This window comes from Triticum dicoccoides, chromosome 5B (assembly GCF_002162155.2).
Source record: "Triticum dicoccoides isolate Atlit2015 ecotype Zavitan chromosome 5B, WEW_v2.0, whole genome shotgun sequence".
NCBI classification, from domain to species: Eukaryota; Viridiplantae; Streptophyta; class Magnoliopsida; order Poales; family Poaceae; genus Triticum; species Triticum dicoccoides.
The window spans coordinates 674,275,621-674,293,029 of NC_041389.1; the positions used below are offsets into that span (position 1 = coordinate 674,275,621).

A 17,409-nucleotide genomic window follows, 5' to 3' on the forward strand; every position below is an offset into this window, starting at 1 on the left:
AGGGGAGGCGATTTATGAGGGAGCAAGAGGATGTGATACTGGGTGCATCGCATCGCATGGACCGGTGCTGCGTGAAACAAGAAGATGCAGTGCGACACATGAGGGGAAAACATGTGGACGTGAGAAGGATAAGGCTCTACTTGCGTGAGTTCCCCAGGACGCGTGGCCTGAGACCGATACGACCGATGAGGGAGAGTAATCGGTCACCCGATCTGCATCACTTACCTAACCTAAGGTGGTGCAGAATATTTGTGGATTGATTTTATAGGTACAGCATAAGAAATGTCCATAACTTTTCCTTTTTCATATTTGTTTGATGTTAACAAGTGCCGTATGCAACATGCTTGGTCTTTGTGGGTTGTGTGGTGCTTGCTTTCCCACGCCACCCACCGGAGAAGTGCCCCCACATCCTGCTCGTCAGGATTGAGACGATTCCTCGCGGCCAGGCATGCTTTCTCGTGCTTCTCGATATTCTCATCCATGTTCTCAGAAAAAGAGAAACTTCCCATCCATGGCCACAATTAGTTAGGCAGATGCACACTTCAGGTGGGGATGCAAAGCCAACTAACTGCTGGCTTCCGGTGAAGACGGAGGACGACCCTGATACCTGATTCCGCTCCGCTTGAGGCGAAAATGGAGGATCCCGTCACGGCTTCGCTCGGCCCCATGGGTCGCCTCCTTCGGCGACTCCATTCGCTGGAGGCTTCCGACCACCCTCTGCCGAAGGGGTTCACTGCGAACGGGATCCGGCTTCTGAGAGAGGGCCTAGAAGGATTGTGCGACCACCTCAAGGGTTTGCCGGAGGCAGATCTGGACAACCCTGGCTTCACGCCCAAATGGTGGACCAAGGAGGTCCGGGAACTTGCTTACGACGCGGAGGACTTCTTCGACGAGGTTATGCAGTCCGTTGCCGGCGGCGGCGGCGCCGGCATCAGCAGAAGCGCTCCTCTTAGTACTACTACTATATTTGGGGTTACCAGTAAGCGGAAGCAGTGCCTGCCCCAGATTGCACAAGATTTCTCACATTTAATGGCTCGTGTGGATGATGCGAGAGGAAGATGCAAAAATTTCCATCTTGCTCCGGAGACAGCCATCAAATCTGACCATGGACAAGCCAGTACCAGCGGCCACACACCTGAACTGCCTCTCAACCTGCCGGTGTCGACCGTGTCAACCGCCGGCCATAGCCTGGTTGGTGTCGAGGAACCCATGAAGAAGCTTGTCAACTTGCTTGCTTTCAGTGACGACCAGCAGAAGCAGCTCAAGGTGATACCCATCTTTGGATCTGCAGGAGTTGGAAAAATGACAGTTGCCAGAGCGATATATCATCAGTTTGGAGGGGAATTCCAGTGCCGGGCTTTTGTACGGGTGTCCCGGAATCCTGATATGAGGAGGCTTCTCACCAGCATCCTCTCACAAATTAAGGCGCCAGGGGCAGGGGCTCACACCTTTTCTGATGTGCAGGACCTTATTGACTGTATCATCAAACATCTTCATCAGAAAAGGTATTCCCCTATTGTTTCGAAAACAAACTGGTATGTTTAGCCCAGGGCTCTTCGGATTGCTGGAAATGCATAGGAAAAATATGTGAATAAAGCATGATGCTAACAGTTTTATGAACACACATGAATTTAGGATAAATGTTAGCACCATGCTGGCCACAATAATATGTAGGGATTAGGAAATGTTCACTTGTTAGGAACATTCACCGGGTTGATTCAATGCATTCTAGTTTTATGAACACGTGAATTTAGGATAAATCGATGATTTCAGATGTCAATAGGAGGAAGAATCGAGATAGTTCAACGAATGTAGATTTTCCATGAGATCAAAACAGAGACAGTCGTAGGGGAATAGTACACATTTGCCCTTTTTCATTAATACTTCAATTTCCTTTCGGATTCGTAAACTTAACATCTGAAATAAAAAAATTAACATATGCCGCGCGTGGGTAGGAGGTGGAAGTGCGGGGAAGTAAAACTCATTCTTGTTTTTGTTTGATTTTCAACTGTTCAAGCACATTTTTATCGCAGGGAAGTTGACAAATTGGGAATAGTAAATTATCCAAATGTGTTTTTTTTCTAATTAAGAAAGGATAGATATAGAAGAAATCTTAGGTGATTATTTGGATTGTGAGATTTGTTACTGTATCTTGCTAGAATTTAGTTTCAGATGTTTTTATTAAAAAATACTCTAAATCGTTAGCCAATTAGGGTCTGGTATCTTCAAAACTTTGTTTGGCTAAACATGGATTTTTGTAACTATACTATTGTGGGTTTTATGAGAAACAGGCAAAAATAATTTTCTTATAAAAAGAACTCATTATTTGTCCCCTTTTTCTTGTAAAGGTGTACGTGTATACCTATAAATTGTATGACATTTTTTTCAGATACACACATACATTATCTTATCTAAACTCATGGACCCACCCTTTTCATATACTCCCTCCGTCCGAAAATACTTGTCAGAAAAATGCATAAAAATGAATGTATCTAGAACTAAAATACATCTAGATACATCCATTCCTCCGACGAGTATTTCCGGACGGAGGGAGTACATTATCTTATCCTCTCTATTTGGAAAACTGCAAAAGTTAGGAGATAAGTCGAATGTTTTTCGCAGAAACACCACTATTTACTCTTTTCTTAGTTTTATGTATTCTTCTTCTCATATCAATATTGATTGTGCTTCCTTACCCTTTTTTTTTGTGTGTGTTAAGCTTGACTGAATTTATTCAATATGAACAAAAATATCTTTCAGGTACTTCATTGTTGTTGATGATTTATGGACAGCATCAGTCTGGGATATTATTAGCCGTGCTTTACCTTATGGTGATTGTTGCAGCAGAATACTGACAACCACACAGATTGAGGATGTAGCACTGGCATGTTCTGGTTATGAGTCAGAGTATATATTTAACTTGGACCCTCTTAATAGTGGTGAATCTCGAAAATTATTCTTCGATTCTGTTTTTGGCTCTGAATGTGAAACTGGTTGTCCTGAGGAGTTCAAAGTAGTTGTGGATAGGATTATCAGGAAATGCGGTGGTTTACCATTATCAACTCTAAATATAGCAAGCCTGTTGCTACCAAGCAAACCAAACCCTGCATTTCAGCAGTGGGAGAAGGTAGAAAGTTCTCTACCCTCCACTTTGAGGACAAATCCTACTTCCAATGGGATGAAAGATGTTATAATCCTTGTCTATGATAAGCTTCCACTTCATTTGAAGACATGCTTGCTCTATGTTGGCATGTATCCAGAGGGCTACACAATCAGTAAGGATGATTTGGAGAAGCAATGGGTTGCTGAAAGTTTTGTCAGTGACGCTGAGCATGGTTACTTTAACGAGCTTCTCAGAAGAGGTATGATCCAACCGGTGGACACTAACTATCACGGCGAGGTGTTGTCATGTACAGTTAACCACATGGTACTGGATCTTATCAGGCACAAATCCATGGAGGATAATTTCATCATCACTGTGAACTATCTTGAATCAACTATAGGGTTTCCTGACAAGGCTCGTCGATTGTCCATCCAATTCGGAGGTGCAAAAAGTGCGAAGATACCGGAAAGCATCATAATGTCCCAAGTCCGATCACTTTTCTTCTGTGGATTCTTTGGATGTGTACCTTCCATTCCGGATTATGGCCTTCTTCGAGTTCTAATTCTTCATATTTGGGCTGATCAAGACAAGATGAGCTTTGACCTCACTAGAATCGGTGAACTATGTCGACTGAGATATGTCCAGGTTGAATGTAATATCACTGTCAATTTGCCAGACAAGATTCAAGGGTTACGATACTTGGAGACACTGCAAATAGATGGAAGAATATCTGCTGTTCCATCAGATATTGGAAATTTGGAGAAATTACGGCACCTCCGCCTTCCCAACCAAGTTAATGTGAGGGACCTTGGCGGGCTGGTTAACCTCCAGGATCTTCATCTCACCTGTTCTACAGTACACCAAGTTGATAATCTGGAGGACAACATGAAATACCTGAGCACAGTTCTTGAGAAACTCAGCAACCTCAAATCTCTAACTCTGACATCTTTATGCTCATATCCCGTAAATACTTTGAGGATGAGTATTTCCTGCCATGGCTTGAGCAGCGTGTCCCCTGCTCCAGCCCATCTTGAGAGACTTGAGTTACTGCCGTGGATTTGCATCTTTCCCAGCCTCCCAAAGTGGTTGGAAACACTCAGCAAACTCTACAGTCTAAAGGTAGCAGTTAGAGAATTCTCGAACAGTGACATTGATATCGTGAAAGGATTGCCTGCCCTCACCGCTCTCTCACTATATGTCCAGGCAGCACCGGCAGAGAGGATTGTCTTTGGCAAGGCAGGATTTTCAGCTCTCAAGTACTTCACGTTGAAGTGCAGTGAACCTTTGCTGAAATTTGAGGCTGGTGCAATGCCTAATCTTCGGAAGCTCAATCTAGTCTTCAATGTCCATGAAGTGCAGCATGGTGCTGCACCTATCTGCATTGAGCACCTAGCAGGGCTTAAAGAGATCTCCGCAAAAATTGTGGGTGCAGGTGCTGCTGGCACAGAGTCTACCTTGGGGATTTATGTTAGGAATGATCCAAAAAACCCGAAAATCAACGATCAACTGGTGAACTGGAAGTTCTTTGCAGACGAAGATAGAATTATGGCGCCACCGAGGCACGCAGGACCGGTTATAGAAGAACTAGGTGAGATCCTGGAGGAAATCACAGAATATGAGTACGAAGGGGAAGATGAAAACAGACAGCAACCTGATAGCGGGTATGAACTTTTCCTCTCTTCAGTTGATTGATTCTTCAACCTGTCTTTCTTTGACGCTAATCGGTTGCTGTAATCAGGATTTCTACGTTACTGGAGTCGTCGCCCGTGCCACCTTGGAGACCCTCTGATGGGCGATATGGCTGGAGAATCCTCTCTGCGTGGGCCAGGGCCAGGCCCACCTTGAAATCCGGACCCCGGACCACCTTTAAAGCTGCCTGTGAAGGCAGCAACAGCCTCCCCTGGTGGCACCATCTTGCGCCATCCAACACTGGTGAGCTCTCCGCCAGTCATACAGGCTAACAATCTGCTCGAGGACCGTGTCGAGTCGTCTCCTACCCCCGGCACCTTCGTCACGGCTGCCCAGAAGCCGCCCACCTTGCAGGGCAACCCCTCTGTTTTCAACCATATTCGTTTTGCCATAGTGCTTGATGCAGATAATTATCTATCTTTTGGGTCCAGAGCATATCACCACTCGCAGGAATCAACATTCCTGCTATGTTGCTTGTTATGCTGTTTGAAATGGTCTTCGCATTAACTTCTGGAACACAAGTTAACTAATTATCGCTAGAATTGTGTGGCACAGATGGCAATGGCTAGTTTTGCATTCTCATATTGTTCAGATACTGGGCAGCTAACGATTGCTTTCTTCATCCAGTCCGTAGTTGTTGTGCAAAATTTCCTTTAAAAATCTAGAATCAACCATTCAGAACTTGCAATACGTGATTATCATACCATGTACCTGGGATAGATCAATGCAAAAACTTATTCATCAGATAATACTTCCATTTAAAATAATGTCTTGATTTTGTAACTTTTATATGTAAGTATCATTCAGAAGAATCTATACTGAAGACATGATCTGCAGGAATGTTCTCAAGGAGTCGTCGTAAACATGAGAGTAGTCTTACTGCCAGCAGCAGTCCAACTTTTTTGGCTTCCAGGCTTACTGGCGGCAGCAGTCAAACTTTTTCAGCTTCCAAGCCTTCAAGCGTGAACACGTTTTCAAGTGCGAACACTTCTTCAAGTGCGAACACTGGGTGTGAAATTGTGCAGTCAGCCAAAGTTAAGGCCTTCAGCTATAATGCTCTGAGGTTTGCCACAAGGAACTTCCCTCCTGACGGTGTGCTCGGTGAAGGAGGGTTTGGATCTGTCTATAAAGGATGGCTTGATGAGCGTACATTGTCAGCTTGCCAACCTGGTACAGGAATACCCGTTGCTGTGAAAAAACTCAACCCGGAGGGCTTTCAAGGGCACGGAGAGTGGTTGGTGAGCATAAAGGGCATTCTATTTCATTCTGTTGTCCTTGATATCATGTTTTTCTTTTTCTCGAATACACACCTAAGTGTACATCATTTTGTATTACAAGAAAACGTCTAAATGACGTCAAACTTACAGCCAACAAACAAAAGTGCCAAAAACTAAAGAAGCGAAAGAAACTATACAACCATCATACTGCTGCTATTGCCGATATCATGTTTGATTCATGTTTATTTGAAGTTCACTTTTGAATATGGCCATAGTTACGTGATGTATCTGAATTCCCTGTTTGCAACTTTATAAGTCCCATGGTTCGCAACTCTGTCCTTTATGTGATGTTTCTGCATTCATTTACACACAGCTTCATAAGTGTTAATAAAAAAATTGGATATTTTTCTCACATTTTCATGTTTCCATTTATAGGCCGAAATTAATTACCTAGGTCGGCTTTGCCATCCCAACCTTCTGAAGTTAATCGGGTACTGCATAGAGGATGAGTATCGGGTGCTAGTGTATGAGTGGATGCCACGTGGGAGCTTGGACAATCATCTTTTCAGGAGTAAGCTAAACTTGGACAATCGTTAGTTGTCTTTCCTAGGAGCAATTATTCATTTTGCATATGTCATTGCTGTAAAACTGTTTCTAGTTATAACTTGTTATATATGAATCCTTGATGTAGGAGGCTTTGAACCTCTTTCGTGGAACATAAGGATGAAAGTTGCACTTGGAGCTGCAAAAGGGCTAGCCTACCTTCACAGTGCGGAGGTTAACGTTATCTATAGGGATTTTAAACCATCTCATATTCTCCTTGACACCGTAAGTGAAAGTGAATCGTCAATATAGCATAGTTAACCTCTATGACCATCTGATCTCTCTACTTAAATGAATGCATATTGTACTGCCCAGGATTATACTGCAAAACTCTCTGATTTTGGATTGGCAAAGGATGGTCCTGTTGGTGAAGACAGTCATGTGACCACAAGGGTAATGGGAACATATGGTTATGCAGCTCCAGAATATGTGTCAACAGGTAACTTTTGAGTTGCAATTTTGTGTTTTATTAAGCCAGTATTCTGCGCATTTGCTTGTCTTGGATATAAAACATCTGGCATATGACTGGAACAATCGAGTGTTAGTGAGTTTTTAGTGCACTAGTTAATAGCAGTCGGTCTAAGGCAGTACTCCCTCTATAAACTAATATAAGATTAATTAAAAATGTACAAGTTGTCTCGTCTTCTGTCAATCTGCTGCTGTGCAGATACCATTTTTGCAACAACATTACTTTCTTGAAGTTGCTACGCGTGCAGTTGAAATGCATTCCGTGTCAGGATCTGATGCTGAATATCTAATGCCCCAGTGCCATCATGAAATTTATGATTTATTCATACCTTTTCTTTGTGAACTATGTACAATGGTGTGAATACGCAAACTATATTGGGAAATGTTTTATGATTTTTTTACCTTGAACCATAATTTGTTCCATCAAATGACATGTTTTTTGAAGTACACTTAATTTAATGTGCTTTCAAATGTTGCAAGCTGCTGCCCTTTGGTAAAGAAGTATATACATTGACATTTTGTAAAATTTACCTAGAGCTCACATTCAGCGTGTGGTAAACATTCATTTAACCGGTCAGTAGTTTCAGCTCACCTTCTTACATTTTGAATTCGGCTGAATGTACTTTAACTGAACAAATGTTGCAATGCTGCGTTCTTGGCAAAGAACATATACGGATATACCTGCTTTTTATATTACCAGGAGCTCATATTCAGCATGTGATTAACATCCATTCGACTAATTTACCCATATTCAGGCCATCTTACTGCAAAGTGCGACGTATATGGCTTCGGGGTTGTGCTTCTAGAGATGTTGTGTGGTCGTCGCGCACTTGACACGAACCGTGCCCCGGCGGAGCTCAATCTTGTTGGATGGGCCCGACCGAATCTCACAAGTAAGCGCGGGATCTTTCGTGTCATTGATAAAAAGCTAGGAGGCCGATACTCGATCAATGGGGCGCGGAAAATCGCCAACCTTGCTGTCGCGTGCTTGCACGTTGAAGGTAATATGAGGCCGACCATGGATTACGTAGTCTCCATTCTAGAAGGGGTTCAAGACTCCAGTGACCGACGCAAGAAAGCAGCAGCAGAGAAGCATCAAGAGCCCAAGTCCGCCGGCAGAATGACAGCGCCAAGTGCGGATGCTGGCACGGCACGCGTACGTCGCCCTAAAAGCTCAGGAGACCTTGGAAACAAGGCCGCTAGTCATAGCAACCAAGAGTCTGAACCTGTTATCTAGCTAGGGTGGTAGTCTGAAAATGCCCTGTGCATGGCAACCTGGATGTATTTGTGTGCCGTTGAGTTCTTGGCAGTGGAGCTCATGCTGCATACTCCCTGCCGTGCCTGTGTGATCTTCACTGTATCCAACTATCAATGGCCTGTCAGGCCATCTCCACCGCGCTACCCTATCTTGTTCGCTGGACGCGGTTTGGGTAAAAGTAGACACATGCAACGATCCAGCGGTAGACCCCATTTTACCTTTTCGTCCGTTTCGTGTCCGTTTCACCCCATCTCTGGCCCAAAGTTGGTCTGGATTTGAGGCAAAAGCGGACAGAAAACGGACGCCTCCGCGTCCTCTTCGTCCGCTGTGTCCGGGCATGCCCCACATGTCAGGCCAACTCCACCGCGCGATCCTATCCTATCCGCCCCGGTCCGTTTGGGGTAAAAGGGACAAAGGAGGCGGCCCAGCGCGCGACGGCCCGGACCCATCCTGTCCGTTTTGTGTCCGGGCCGACCCATTTCGAGTGCAAACTTGCGCCGGGTTTGGGTCGCGGCGGACACCAAACGGACGCGCCCTCGTCCGCGTCGGGGCCGCGTGGCAGGCGGCCACCTACCTTCCTCCCGCCCACATCAATGCGCACGGGCGGGCGGCCCGACCTGTCATCCACACATGGAAGGGTCGCCGTCCTTCTTTAAGTGGGAAGTGTGGACCGGTCGTCGTCCACACTGCCCCACGCCACCCCGCGGCCTCTTCGAAACCCGATAGCCCCAGGCCCCAAACCCTAGCCAAGAACTCGCTGGCCGGCCGCCCCGCAGCCATGGGGCTCTGGAACTACGGCCGCAAAGGCAAGCACGACCGCGAGGCTGGCTCCTCGTCGGGGCGTCGCCGCGGCTCGGTGAAGAAGGAGGAGCCAGCCTCGCCATCGCCACCACGCCGGGCCCCCTCGCCGCCCGCGTTCTCCATCGCCCCCGCGTCCGCCGGCGAGCGCGACCGGCACTACATCCGCGCTGAGATGTGCCACCGTTATTGGGAGACGAGGACGCCGATCCCCTGGAGCGACGCCTACCTCCCCAACAACTGGCATTTGTCGGCCGACCGCGTGCCGATCCCGCCGATCCCGGTGACCGGTCGTGCGCGCCGCCAGGAGATCGAGCGCCACCGCCGCCTCCTCCCGGACGACCTCTACTACGACCCCAGGTACGCCCCCGACTCGCCATTTGTGGGACACCTGGTTCCGCGATGAGCACGTCGACGGGGCCACGGCGGCCACGCCCAGAGCGCCCAGCGGCTGCTCCCCAAGAGCGCGGGCGTAGGGTGGTGCGCGGCCTCACGCCCACGCCGTCGCCGTCTCCATCGCCACCACCACCTCCTCGCATGACGGCAGAGGAGGAAGCCCGTCTCGTGCAGCGTGTCATGGAGGACTCCATGCGCACGCACGACGAGCGGCAATGGGACGGCTTGGAGGAGGCCATGGCACTGTCTGCCGCCGGCGACGTGGCCTTCCCGGAGCTGCAGATGGCGGCCTTGACGGAGGAGAGGAGGGAGGACGCCATGGAGGAGGAGCCGGCGGCCGCCTTCCAGCAGCTGGTGGGCACGGGGTGGGCCTGGTCCTGCACTGCTCCGGAGATGGCCGCCTTCCTGGGCGTGGACTGGCGCGCCACTCCGCCGCAGTCACCGGAGTGGGAGGGGTCGCCACGGGAGGAGGTTCTGCAGGCACCTCCCGCCGTCCAGCCCGCCCCCGTCTACCAGGCACCGCACGCACCGCCGGCCCACCTGTGGACGCCGCCGGCCTACGTCGACCTCGTCAGGGACGACGACGACACCGGCGGCCAGTGAAGAGCGCCACGGCGACGGCAACGACGGGCACGGGCAGGAGCGCGCCGGCGGAGACCGTTTTTTTTCTTTTTTATGTTTAATTATTAATGTGACGAAACTGGGCCGTTTTGTGGCCATGGACCCCCCTAACTAAGTTTTATCTTTTATTAAAATGCGTTTTTTTTTACTTTTTAGTCATCTTTTTATGTTTTCCTGACACGGACGTGATTTGGGGTGCGGCCGCGCGGTGGGCGCACGCACGACCCAATGTACACAGCCGGACACGGGCGTACCCATCGGCGTCCCAAACGGACAAAATCCGACCAATCCGGACGTCCGTTTAGGGTCGTGCGGTGGAGTTGGCCTCAGAGTGGGCGTCGTCCCCTACTGGCTTTTGCCGTGCATTTTGACTTTTGACACGAAGGGGGCACACGCGATCCTGCCGGGCGTCAGCCGATATCACCGGTGAGAGCAACGCTGTCCCTGTTTGTTTGTTTGACTCGGACCCGATGTGGACGATCTGCAAACTCGCTTCTGCCTTTCCCCGCGGATGTGGACGGCGACGAGATGAGGTCAGACAGGTAACGGCAAGGGGCAGCACAAGGACGCTGCAGAACCATGATGCGTATGGTGAAAACGGTATGATGCATGGTCGGTGGCTCGTCCTTGGCGCCATTCTCGCGCGCGTCCGAGCAAAAGCAAGCCCTCGCGCTTTCGCTTCTCTGCTCTGCATCCATGCTTTCCACGCGTTTTCAGCCATCACACTCAGCGTCTGCGCTCTCCAACAGGCAGGGGCCGGCAGGGCTGATGCCCACGGCGCTACGGATTTCCTTAACCCAACATACACAAGCACATAGCAGAGAGAGAGAGAGAGAGAGAGGGGGGCCAGTGCACATACGCAGCATTAGGGAATCATCAAGCTGATAGATAGACATATAAATCAGGTCCATGATTGATCGATTGATAAATAGTACTAGTAACAGCCAGCAGCGTGCCATGGAGACAAAGATGACACGACACGGGACGGGACGACACCGGAGAAGCAGCAGCTGCGGGCTACACTCGCCGCTCCCATCTTCAGCTGCAGCTTTGCAGCCACTTCAGCCACCACTCCACACTTCAGTACCCAGCAACCATCACCTCTTTACCCTAATCAAGACTAGACTTTTACTGCTGCTACTGGTATCAACCTGCTTGCACCTTGCATATGCATTCACAGGCCACGCACCAAGGACGGGAAAAACACACCAACACAGACCGCTCACTCGCTCACTGTAGTAATTACTCACCCACTAGTATGTAGTAGTAGTACTCGTTTATATATAAGACGATGAACCTCCCACCCATGGCGCCGGCCGGCGCCGGAGAAGAAGAAGGCCAACTAGACCCTGAAGTTCTTGCCCTCGAAGGTCTGCCCGAAGCGCCAGCTCTGCGGCGCGGCGTTCCAGGAGGTGGAGGTGCGGCGGTCGCTGGCGGTGACGCGGAAGGAGAGGGCCTGGCCGACGAGGATGGCGTTGGACTGCCAGTTCTGGCCCCAGTTGCGGGACATGGGCATCCACCCGGTGCTGGACCCCTTCACGCTGGCCCGCACCAGGTCCCCCGCCCCCGCCACGTTCGTGATCAGCACCAGGTTGAAGTACCTGAACCCGTTGATCGTGAACCGCACCCCGCCCGACTTCCGGCACGCCACCCTGCAACACACACGTCCAACAACATCACACGTTAGCCAAACCATCAGCACATCATACACGGATACTACATGGCACGTAAGCAAATCATCAGCCGCAAGTAATCTGGTTGTGGTGGACGCAGGCGATGCCAGGCGATGCCACATGACAGAAACAGCGTCGAGATCACCAGACACCAACTACGCCTAAGCATTAAAGCCAAACGTGACAAAAACAGTGTACTCCTGATCAGCATTGACGCCCACTTTGACACGGAGACGAAAGAGACGTCGAAGCACATGGCGCCGGCCCGGGGGAACCAGCGCGGGCCGCCGTTTCCGGCTTCGCTCCAAGGCCGCCCACGACACAAGGAAGTAATGGCGGGCCGAGTGCGACCGATCGTGTCACGTTCCGCTTTTAACGCCCCGCGTGCGCCCGGTCCCGGCGGTGCAAGTTCCCGGCCCACGTTCACGCTATCCCTCCCTCCCGGCCGTACACATAGATTCAGAAAAGAAACGCTACTACTTCTACTGGAAGGAGCGAGATTTAATGGGGATTTATCGCCGTGCCGTGCCTCTTCTGTTCTGTTCTATCCTGGTGCTACGTGCCACCATATCTGCCGTATCATATCTTCAGTTTTTGGAGGAAAAAAGCAGCCCATGTTACCGTACCAATTTCAACAGTACAGGATAATACTTGCCCACAATGTTCAAGTTCAGAGATTTTGTCCGTAGTGTTCTTTATTTTTCGCATGCTACTGTGCAATTGACGGTGAGGATAAGGGGAATTAATTACATCTGACGGGACGGAAGGCAGATTTTCTTTTCCTTTTTCCTGTGGACGGACGGACGGACGGACGTCTCAAAAGACGCGAAGGAAAAGGAATCGCTGTGCCGGGTAAAGAGGGGCGCGGCGCAGGGCCTGCGCTCTCCCCATTGGCCGCAAAAGAAAAGAAAAGATAAATTCAACCAAGGCGAATGTTTTTTACTACTGTACTATACTAGGAGTATGACCCAGAAACAGCATCCCATTGACTTCGGTAAAAATTTCTAGGCAAGCGACGGGATAAAAAATGGAAAGTTGGCGGTAGATTTGGGAGGGAGGGGTTACCGGCGGTAGGAGACGGGGACGATGCCGGCGCGGTACTGCGCCATGTGGAGGAACATGGGCATGGCGAGGTCGAAGTGGGGGCGGGGCGGGTTGCACCAGCCGCCGTCGTCGGAGGGGAGCGCGTAGTTGGGCGGGCAGAAGTTGGTGGCGGTGACGACGATGGACGGCCTCCCCGGGAGGCACCACGCCCACCCAGGCTGGTTCTCGCACCGGATCTCGAAGCAGGCGCCGCACCTCTGCCCCTCGTTGAACAGCGCCGTGCTCAGCGCCGCGTTGTTCACCCCGTACCCCTGGCTGTACAGGTTCCCGTACCCGCACGCGCCGCCTGCGACGCCAAATCAAGAACACGAGATCAGATCAGTTCGACTTGGACATCATGGTGGAATCGCACTGCTGGCGGAGGGAAAACGTACCCATGGTGCCGGAGGCGTCGCTGCCGCCGTAGAAGGTGGCGTGCGCGCTCTGCCAGTCGCCGCCGGTGTACACGCCAGGGACGCGCGCCGCGGCCGGCGAAAGCATCACCAGGAGCAGCAGCGCCGCGAGGGCGGCGGGCGGCGACGGTGGCAGTGCGGCGGCCATCGTCGCTCCGGGGGCGCGCACGCACGCACGCGCTCGCGGTGAGCAGAGCAAGTGGCGGCGAGAAGGCGAGTGGACGGCGGAGGCGTTGGCGAGTGGCGTGGGGGGTTGAAGTTGAGGAGTGGGAGCGAGCGGGGCGGGGTATTTATGGAGGAGGCACGAGGGAGACCAAATAATGGCGCCGAGGCGAGCGGGGCTAATCCAATCCGCGGCGGCTAGGCCGGGCCGGGCCGGGCGAAGAAAAGAAGATGTACGCGCACACTCCAGCGCAGCGAACCGGAAATTGGACGGGCGCTTCCGTTACGGAGCGCGTGATTATCGCTCGTTTTAGCCATTGATGGCGCAGGCCTGGCCGGCCACTGTCACCGTGCTGCCGCTTCGTCTCGTGGCCGCCGTGCTCTGATGGAAAGCGCCGTGGACAGTTGGGACCTCGCCCTTTTTCTTTCTTCTTCCTCCCTCCCTCCCTGCTATACCTGGCACTGTTTGGACTTCGCAGCAGTACTCTGCTTGGCAGCGCCGGCCACGGCTTTGGCGGGTAAAAAGATATTTCACCAGTATGTAGTACAATGCTTAATGATTTGCTGGTTTGTCCTAATTGTCAGGGATTTCGGATTATTTGCTGCATTCAAGTAGTACAAAATCCGGGCGCATGATTCCCGCGATCCCAATCTAGAAAAAGACCAATTGCGGACCGCTTGCAGGAAATAACATTGAAGCACTGCTGTAAATGATGGCGGTAAATGTTGGATCTACTAGCATTGATTGCCAGCCATGATTCTGTCTTCCGGGCCAGGAGCAGAGCAGAGCGGACGGACGGCCGGGATGGCATGGCGCGGCGCGCGTACGTTACGGCGGGGAGATACGACGATATCCAACTCCACCGCACGACCCCAAACGAACGTCCGGATTGACCGAATTTTGTTCCTTTGGGGCGTTGATGGGTATGCCCGTGTCCGGCTGTGTTCATTGGGTCGTGCGTGCGCCCACCGGGCGGCCGCACCCCAAATCACGTCCGTATCAGAAAAACAATAAAAAAAAGAAAACATAAAAAAATGACTAAAAAAGTAAATAAACGCAGTTTAATAAAAGATAAAACTTAGAGGGGTCCATGGCCACAAAACGGCCCAGTTTCGTCACATTAATAATTAAACATAAAAAAAAAAAACGGTCGCCGCCGGCGCGCTCCTGCCCGTGCCCGTCGTTGCCGTCGCCGTGTCGCTCTTCACTGGCTGCCGGTGTCGTCGTCGTCGCTGACGAGGTCGACGTAGGCTGGCGGCGTCCACAGGTGGGTCGGCGGTGCGTGCGGTGCCTGGTAGACGGGGGCGGGCTGGACGACGGGAGGTGCCTGCAACACCTCCTCCCGTGGCGACCCCTCCCGCTCCGGTGACTGCGGCGGAGTGGCGCGCCAGTCCACGCCCAGGCCGGCAGCCATTTCCGGAGCAGTGCAGGATCAGGGCCACCCCGTGCCCACCAGCTGCTGGAGGGCGGCCGCCGGCTCCTCCTCCATGGCGTCCTCCCTCCTTTCCTCCGTCAAGGCCGCCATCCGCAGCTCCGGGAAGGCCACGTCGCCGGCGGCAGACAGTGCCATGGCCTCCTCCAAGCCGTCCCATTGCCGCTCGTTGTGCGTGCGCATGGAGTCCTCCATGACACGCTGCACGAGACGGGCTTCCTCCTCCGCCGTCATGCGAGGAGGTGGTGGTGGCGATGGAGATGGCGACGGCGTGGGCGTGAGGCCGCGCACCACCCTACGCCCGCGCTCCTGGGGAGCAGGCCGCCGTGGCCCCGTCGACGTGCCGGCGAAATAGGACGCCCGCCGCGCGTCGTGCTCATCGCGGAACCAGGTGTCCCACAATGGCGAGTCGGGGGCGTACCTCGGGTCGTAGTAGAGGTCGTCCGGGAGGAGGCGGCGGCGCTCGATCTCCTGGCGGCGCGCACGGCCGCTCACCAGGACCGGCGGGATCGGCACGCGGTCGGCCGACAAATGCCTGTTGTTGGGAGGTGGGCGTCGCTCCAGGGGATCGGCGTCCTCGTCTCCCAATAACGGCAGCACACCTCAGCGCGGATGTAGTGCCGGTCGCGCTCGCCGGCGGACGCGGGGGCGATGGAGAACGCGGGCGGCAAGGGGGCCCGGCGTGGTGGCGATGGCGAGGCCGGCTCCTCCTTCACCGAGCCGCGGCGACGCCCCGACGAGGAGCCAGCCTCGCGGTCGTGCTTGCCTTTGCGGCCGTAGTTCCAGAGCCCCATGGATGCGGGGCGGCCGGCCGGCGAGTTCTTGGCTAGGGTTTGGGGCCTGGGGCTGTCGGGTTTCGAGGAGGCCGCGGGGTGGCGTGGGGCAGTGTGGACGACGACCGGTCCACACTTCCCACTTAAAGAAGGACGGCGACCCTTCCATGTGTGGATGATAGGTGGGGCCGCTCGCCCGTGCGCATTGGTGTGGGCGGGAGGAAGGTAGGTGGCCGCCTGCCACGCGGCCCCGACGCGGACGAGGACGCGTCCGTTTGGTGTCCGCCGCGATCCAAACCCGGCGCAAGTTTGCGCTCGAAATGGGTCGGCCCGGACACAAAACGGACAGAATGGGTCCGGACCGTCGCGCGTTGGGCCGCCTCCTTTGTCCGTTTTACCCCAAACGAACCGGGGCGGACAGGATAGGGTCGCGCGTTGGAGTTGGTCCCAAGGACGGGTGATTGGACGAGGAGACCAAAAGCGCGGCACGGCTGTGGCATGTTGGTGGGCATGGAGCACGGCTGTCCGCTTCCTCCCACTTTGCTTCCATCGCACGTTGTGCCATCTCTATTCTTCTCTCTCCCCTGGTCCTCTCCCGGCCCCGCCGCTGGCTGACGCCGCCGGTCGGTGAGCGGCGAACGGACCCGATCGATCGATCGGCTGCAGCTTTTCTTTAATCTCGTTGCAGCGAGCCGAAGCTTTTGGCTTTCGCTTTCGCCCGGCCGGCCGCTGCGAGTAGAAGTAGTGCTGTTGAAGTTCCGATGCGCCGGCGCCATGTCTGGTTTGGTTTCGTTCGAATGAAAGGCAGGCGCCCGCCGGCGGGAAATATGGAGCGAACCACGGCAAAAATCGCATGCGCTTTCGCGCGCGGCGTCGTGAACCTTCCGTTCCGTCTGTCGGCGGCATGGCGGGATGCCCGTGCCATGCACCGCACGTACTGTACGTACCGCCTACCGGTTCATCGTGTGGCCATACGGATACGGATATCGTACGTACCTGTAGGATTTTACTCGGGGCGGGCGAGCTGTGTGGCGTGTGGGCGAGTGCATGGCGTGAGCTAGTGCATGGCGACGGCATGCATGTGTGCTTGGGCAAAACCATGGGTACGCCACGCCATCATGCTGTCTGCGATATTCGTTTACTCTATCTTATCCTCTCCCGTAAGACTTTCATTATTTTAGCACTGCCCATTCTGTGTTTTTTTTGGCAGGGAAAAGAGCTTGTAGTTTTACTCAATCATCACTTCATCAGGCCATTCATTCAGTAAAAACTTTTTTATTATTTTATTTTTTGGAGAAAAGGGGGCATTCAGTAAAAACTTCGATTTTTATATATTGTACCTACGCACGTTGATGTCCTTCCACCCGAATATCTTCAGCAAATAATTGTCGGACGTACGTGCGTACCTGCGCTTGTGCTGACTGCAAAGTCTGCAGCGTGTTCCCGGCAGCCCATGGAACCGGAGGGAATGCCACCGTGGCACCCAAGGACCTTTGTCGCCTCGATCGGCCCCAGAGTCTTTTTTTCCCACCTACACGTGCTTTAAAAATAACAGCAGATTCAAAATTTAGCTGCCAAAATTCATCATGGGCCGGGGAGAGAAGATTTGGGTAGGGAAAACATTTATGCATTTACAGCATATCCATATCTACTACATACCCATATTTCAACTTTTATTTATAATTATAGATATGCAATGCTTCAAATAATATTGAACGC

At 52.3% G+C, this 17,409-nt stretch overlaps 2 protein-coding genes across 2 annotated transcripts; one reads left to right on the forward strand and one right to left on the reverse strand.

Annotated features, from left to right (window-relative positions):
* Window positions 1-378: 378 nt before the first annotated feature.
* On the forward strand, window positions 379-8,535 carry LOC119312538 (disease resistance protein RGA5-like). The gene is made up of 8 exons (XM_037588273.1): window positions 379-1,505; window positions 2,761-4,764; window positions 4,842-5,035; window positions 5,630-6,030; window positions 6,445-6,580; window positions 6,701-6,837; window positions 6,928-7,051; window positions 7,836-8,535. Exons 1-8 carry the CDS (start codon window positions 634-636, stop codon window positions 8,315-8,317), a joined length of 4,350 nt encoding a protein of 1,449 aa, XP_037444170.1. The 5' UTR covers window positions 379-633; the 3' UTR covers window positions 8,318-8,535.
* Window positions 8,536-11,042: 2,507 nt separating this feature from the next.
* On the reverse strand, window positions 11,043-13,602 carry LOC119312539 (expansin-A7). Its single transcript, XM_037588274.1, has 3 exons — window positions 13,305-13,602; window positions 12,892-13,216; window positions 11,043-11,805 (listed from the first exon to the last, which is right to left on the reverse strand). The coding sequence occupies exons 1-3, from the start codon at window positions 13,468-13,470 to the stop codon at window positions 11,496-11,498; spliced, it is 801 nt and encodes a 266-aa protein (XP_037444171.1). The 5' UTR covers window positions 13,471-13,602; the 3' UTR covers window positions 11,043-11,495.
* Window positions 13,603-17,409: the final 3,807 nt, after the last annotated feature.

What these genes read in the sequence shown, in the direction of transcription:
- LOC119312538 (XM_037588273.1), top strand. Translation starts at nt 634, where the DNA reads ATGGAGGATCCCGTCACGGCTTCGCTCGGCCCCATGGGTCGCCTCCTT. An exon ending in AAGGGCACGGAGAGTGGTTG is followed by an intron (nt 6,031 to 6,444) that starts GTGAGCATAAAG and finishes TTCCATTTATAG; the next exon opens with GCCGAAATTAATTACCTAGG. An exon ending in GGACAATCATCTTTTCAGGA is followed by an intron (nt 6,581 to 6,700) that starts GTAAGCTAAACT and finishes TCCTTGATGTAG; the next exon opens with GAGGCTTTGAACCTCTTTCG.
- LOC119312539 (XM_037588274.1), bottom strand. Translation starts at nt 13,470, where the DNA reads ATGGCCGCCGCACTGCCACCGTCGCCGCCCGCCGCCCTCGCGGCGCTG. An exon ending in CGACGCCTCCGGCACCATGG is followed by an intron (nt 13,217 to 13,304) that starts GTACGTTTTCCC and finishes TTGGCGTCGCAG; the next exon opens with GCGGCGCGTGCGGGTACGGG. An exon ending in GTCCCCGTCTCCTACCGCCG is followed by an intron (nt 11,806 to 12,891) that starts GTAACCCCTCCC and finishes TGTGTGTTGCAG; the next exon opens with GGTGGCGTGCCGGAAGTCGG.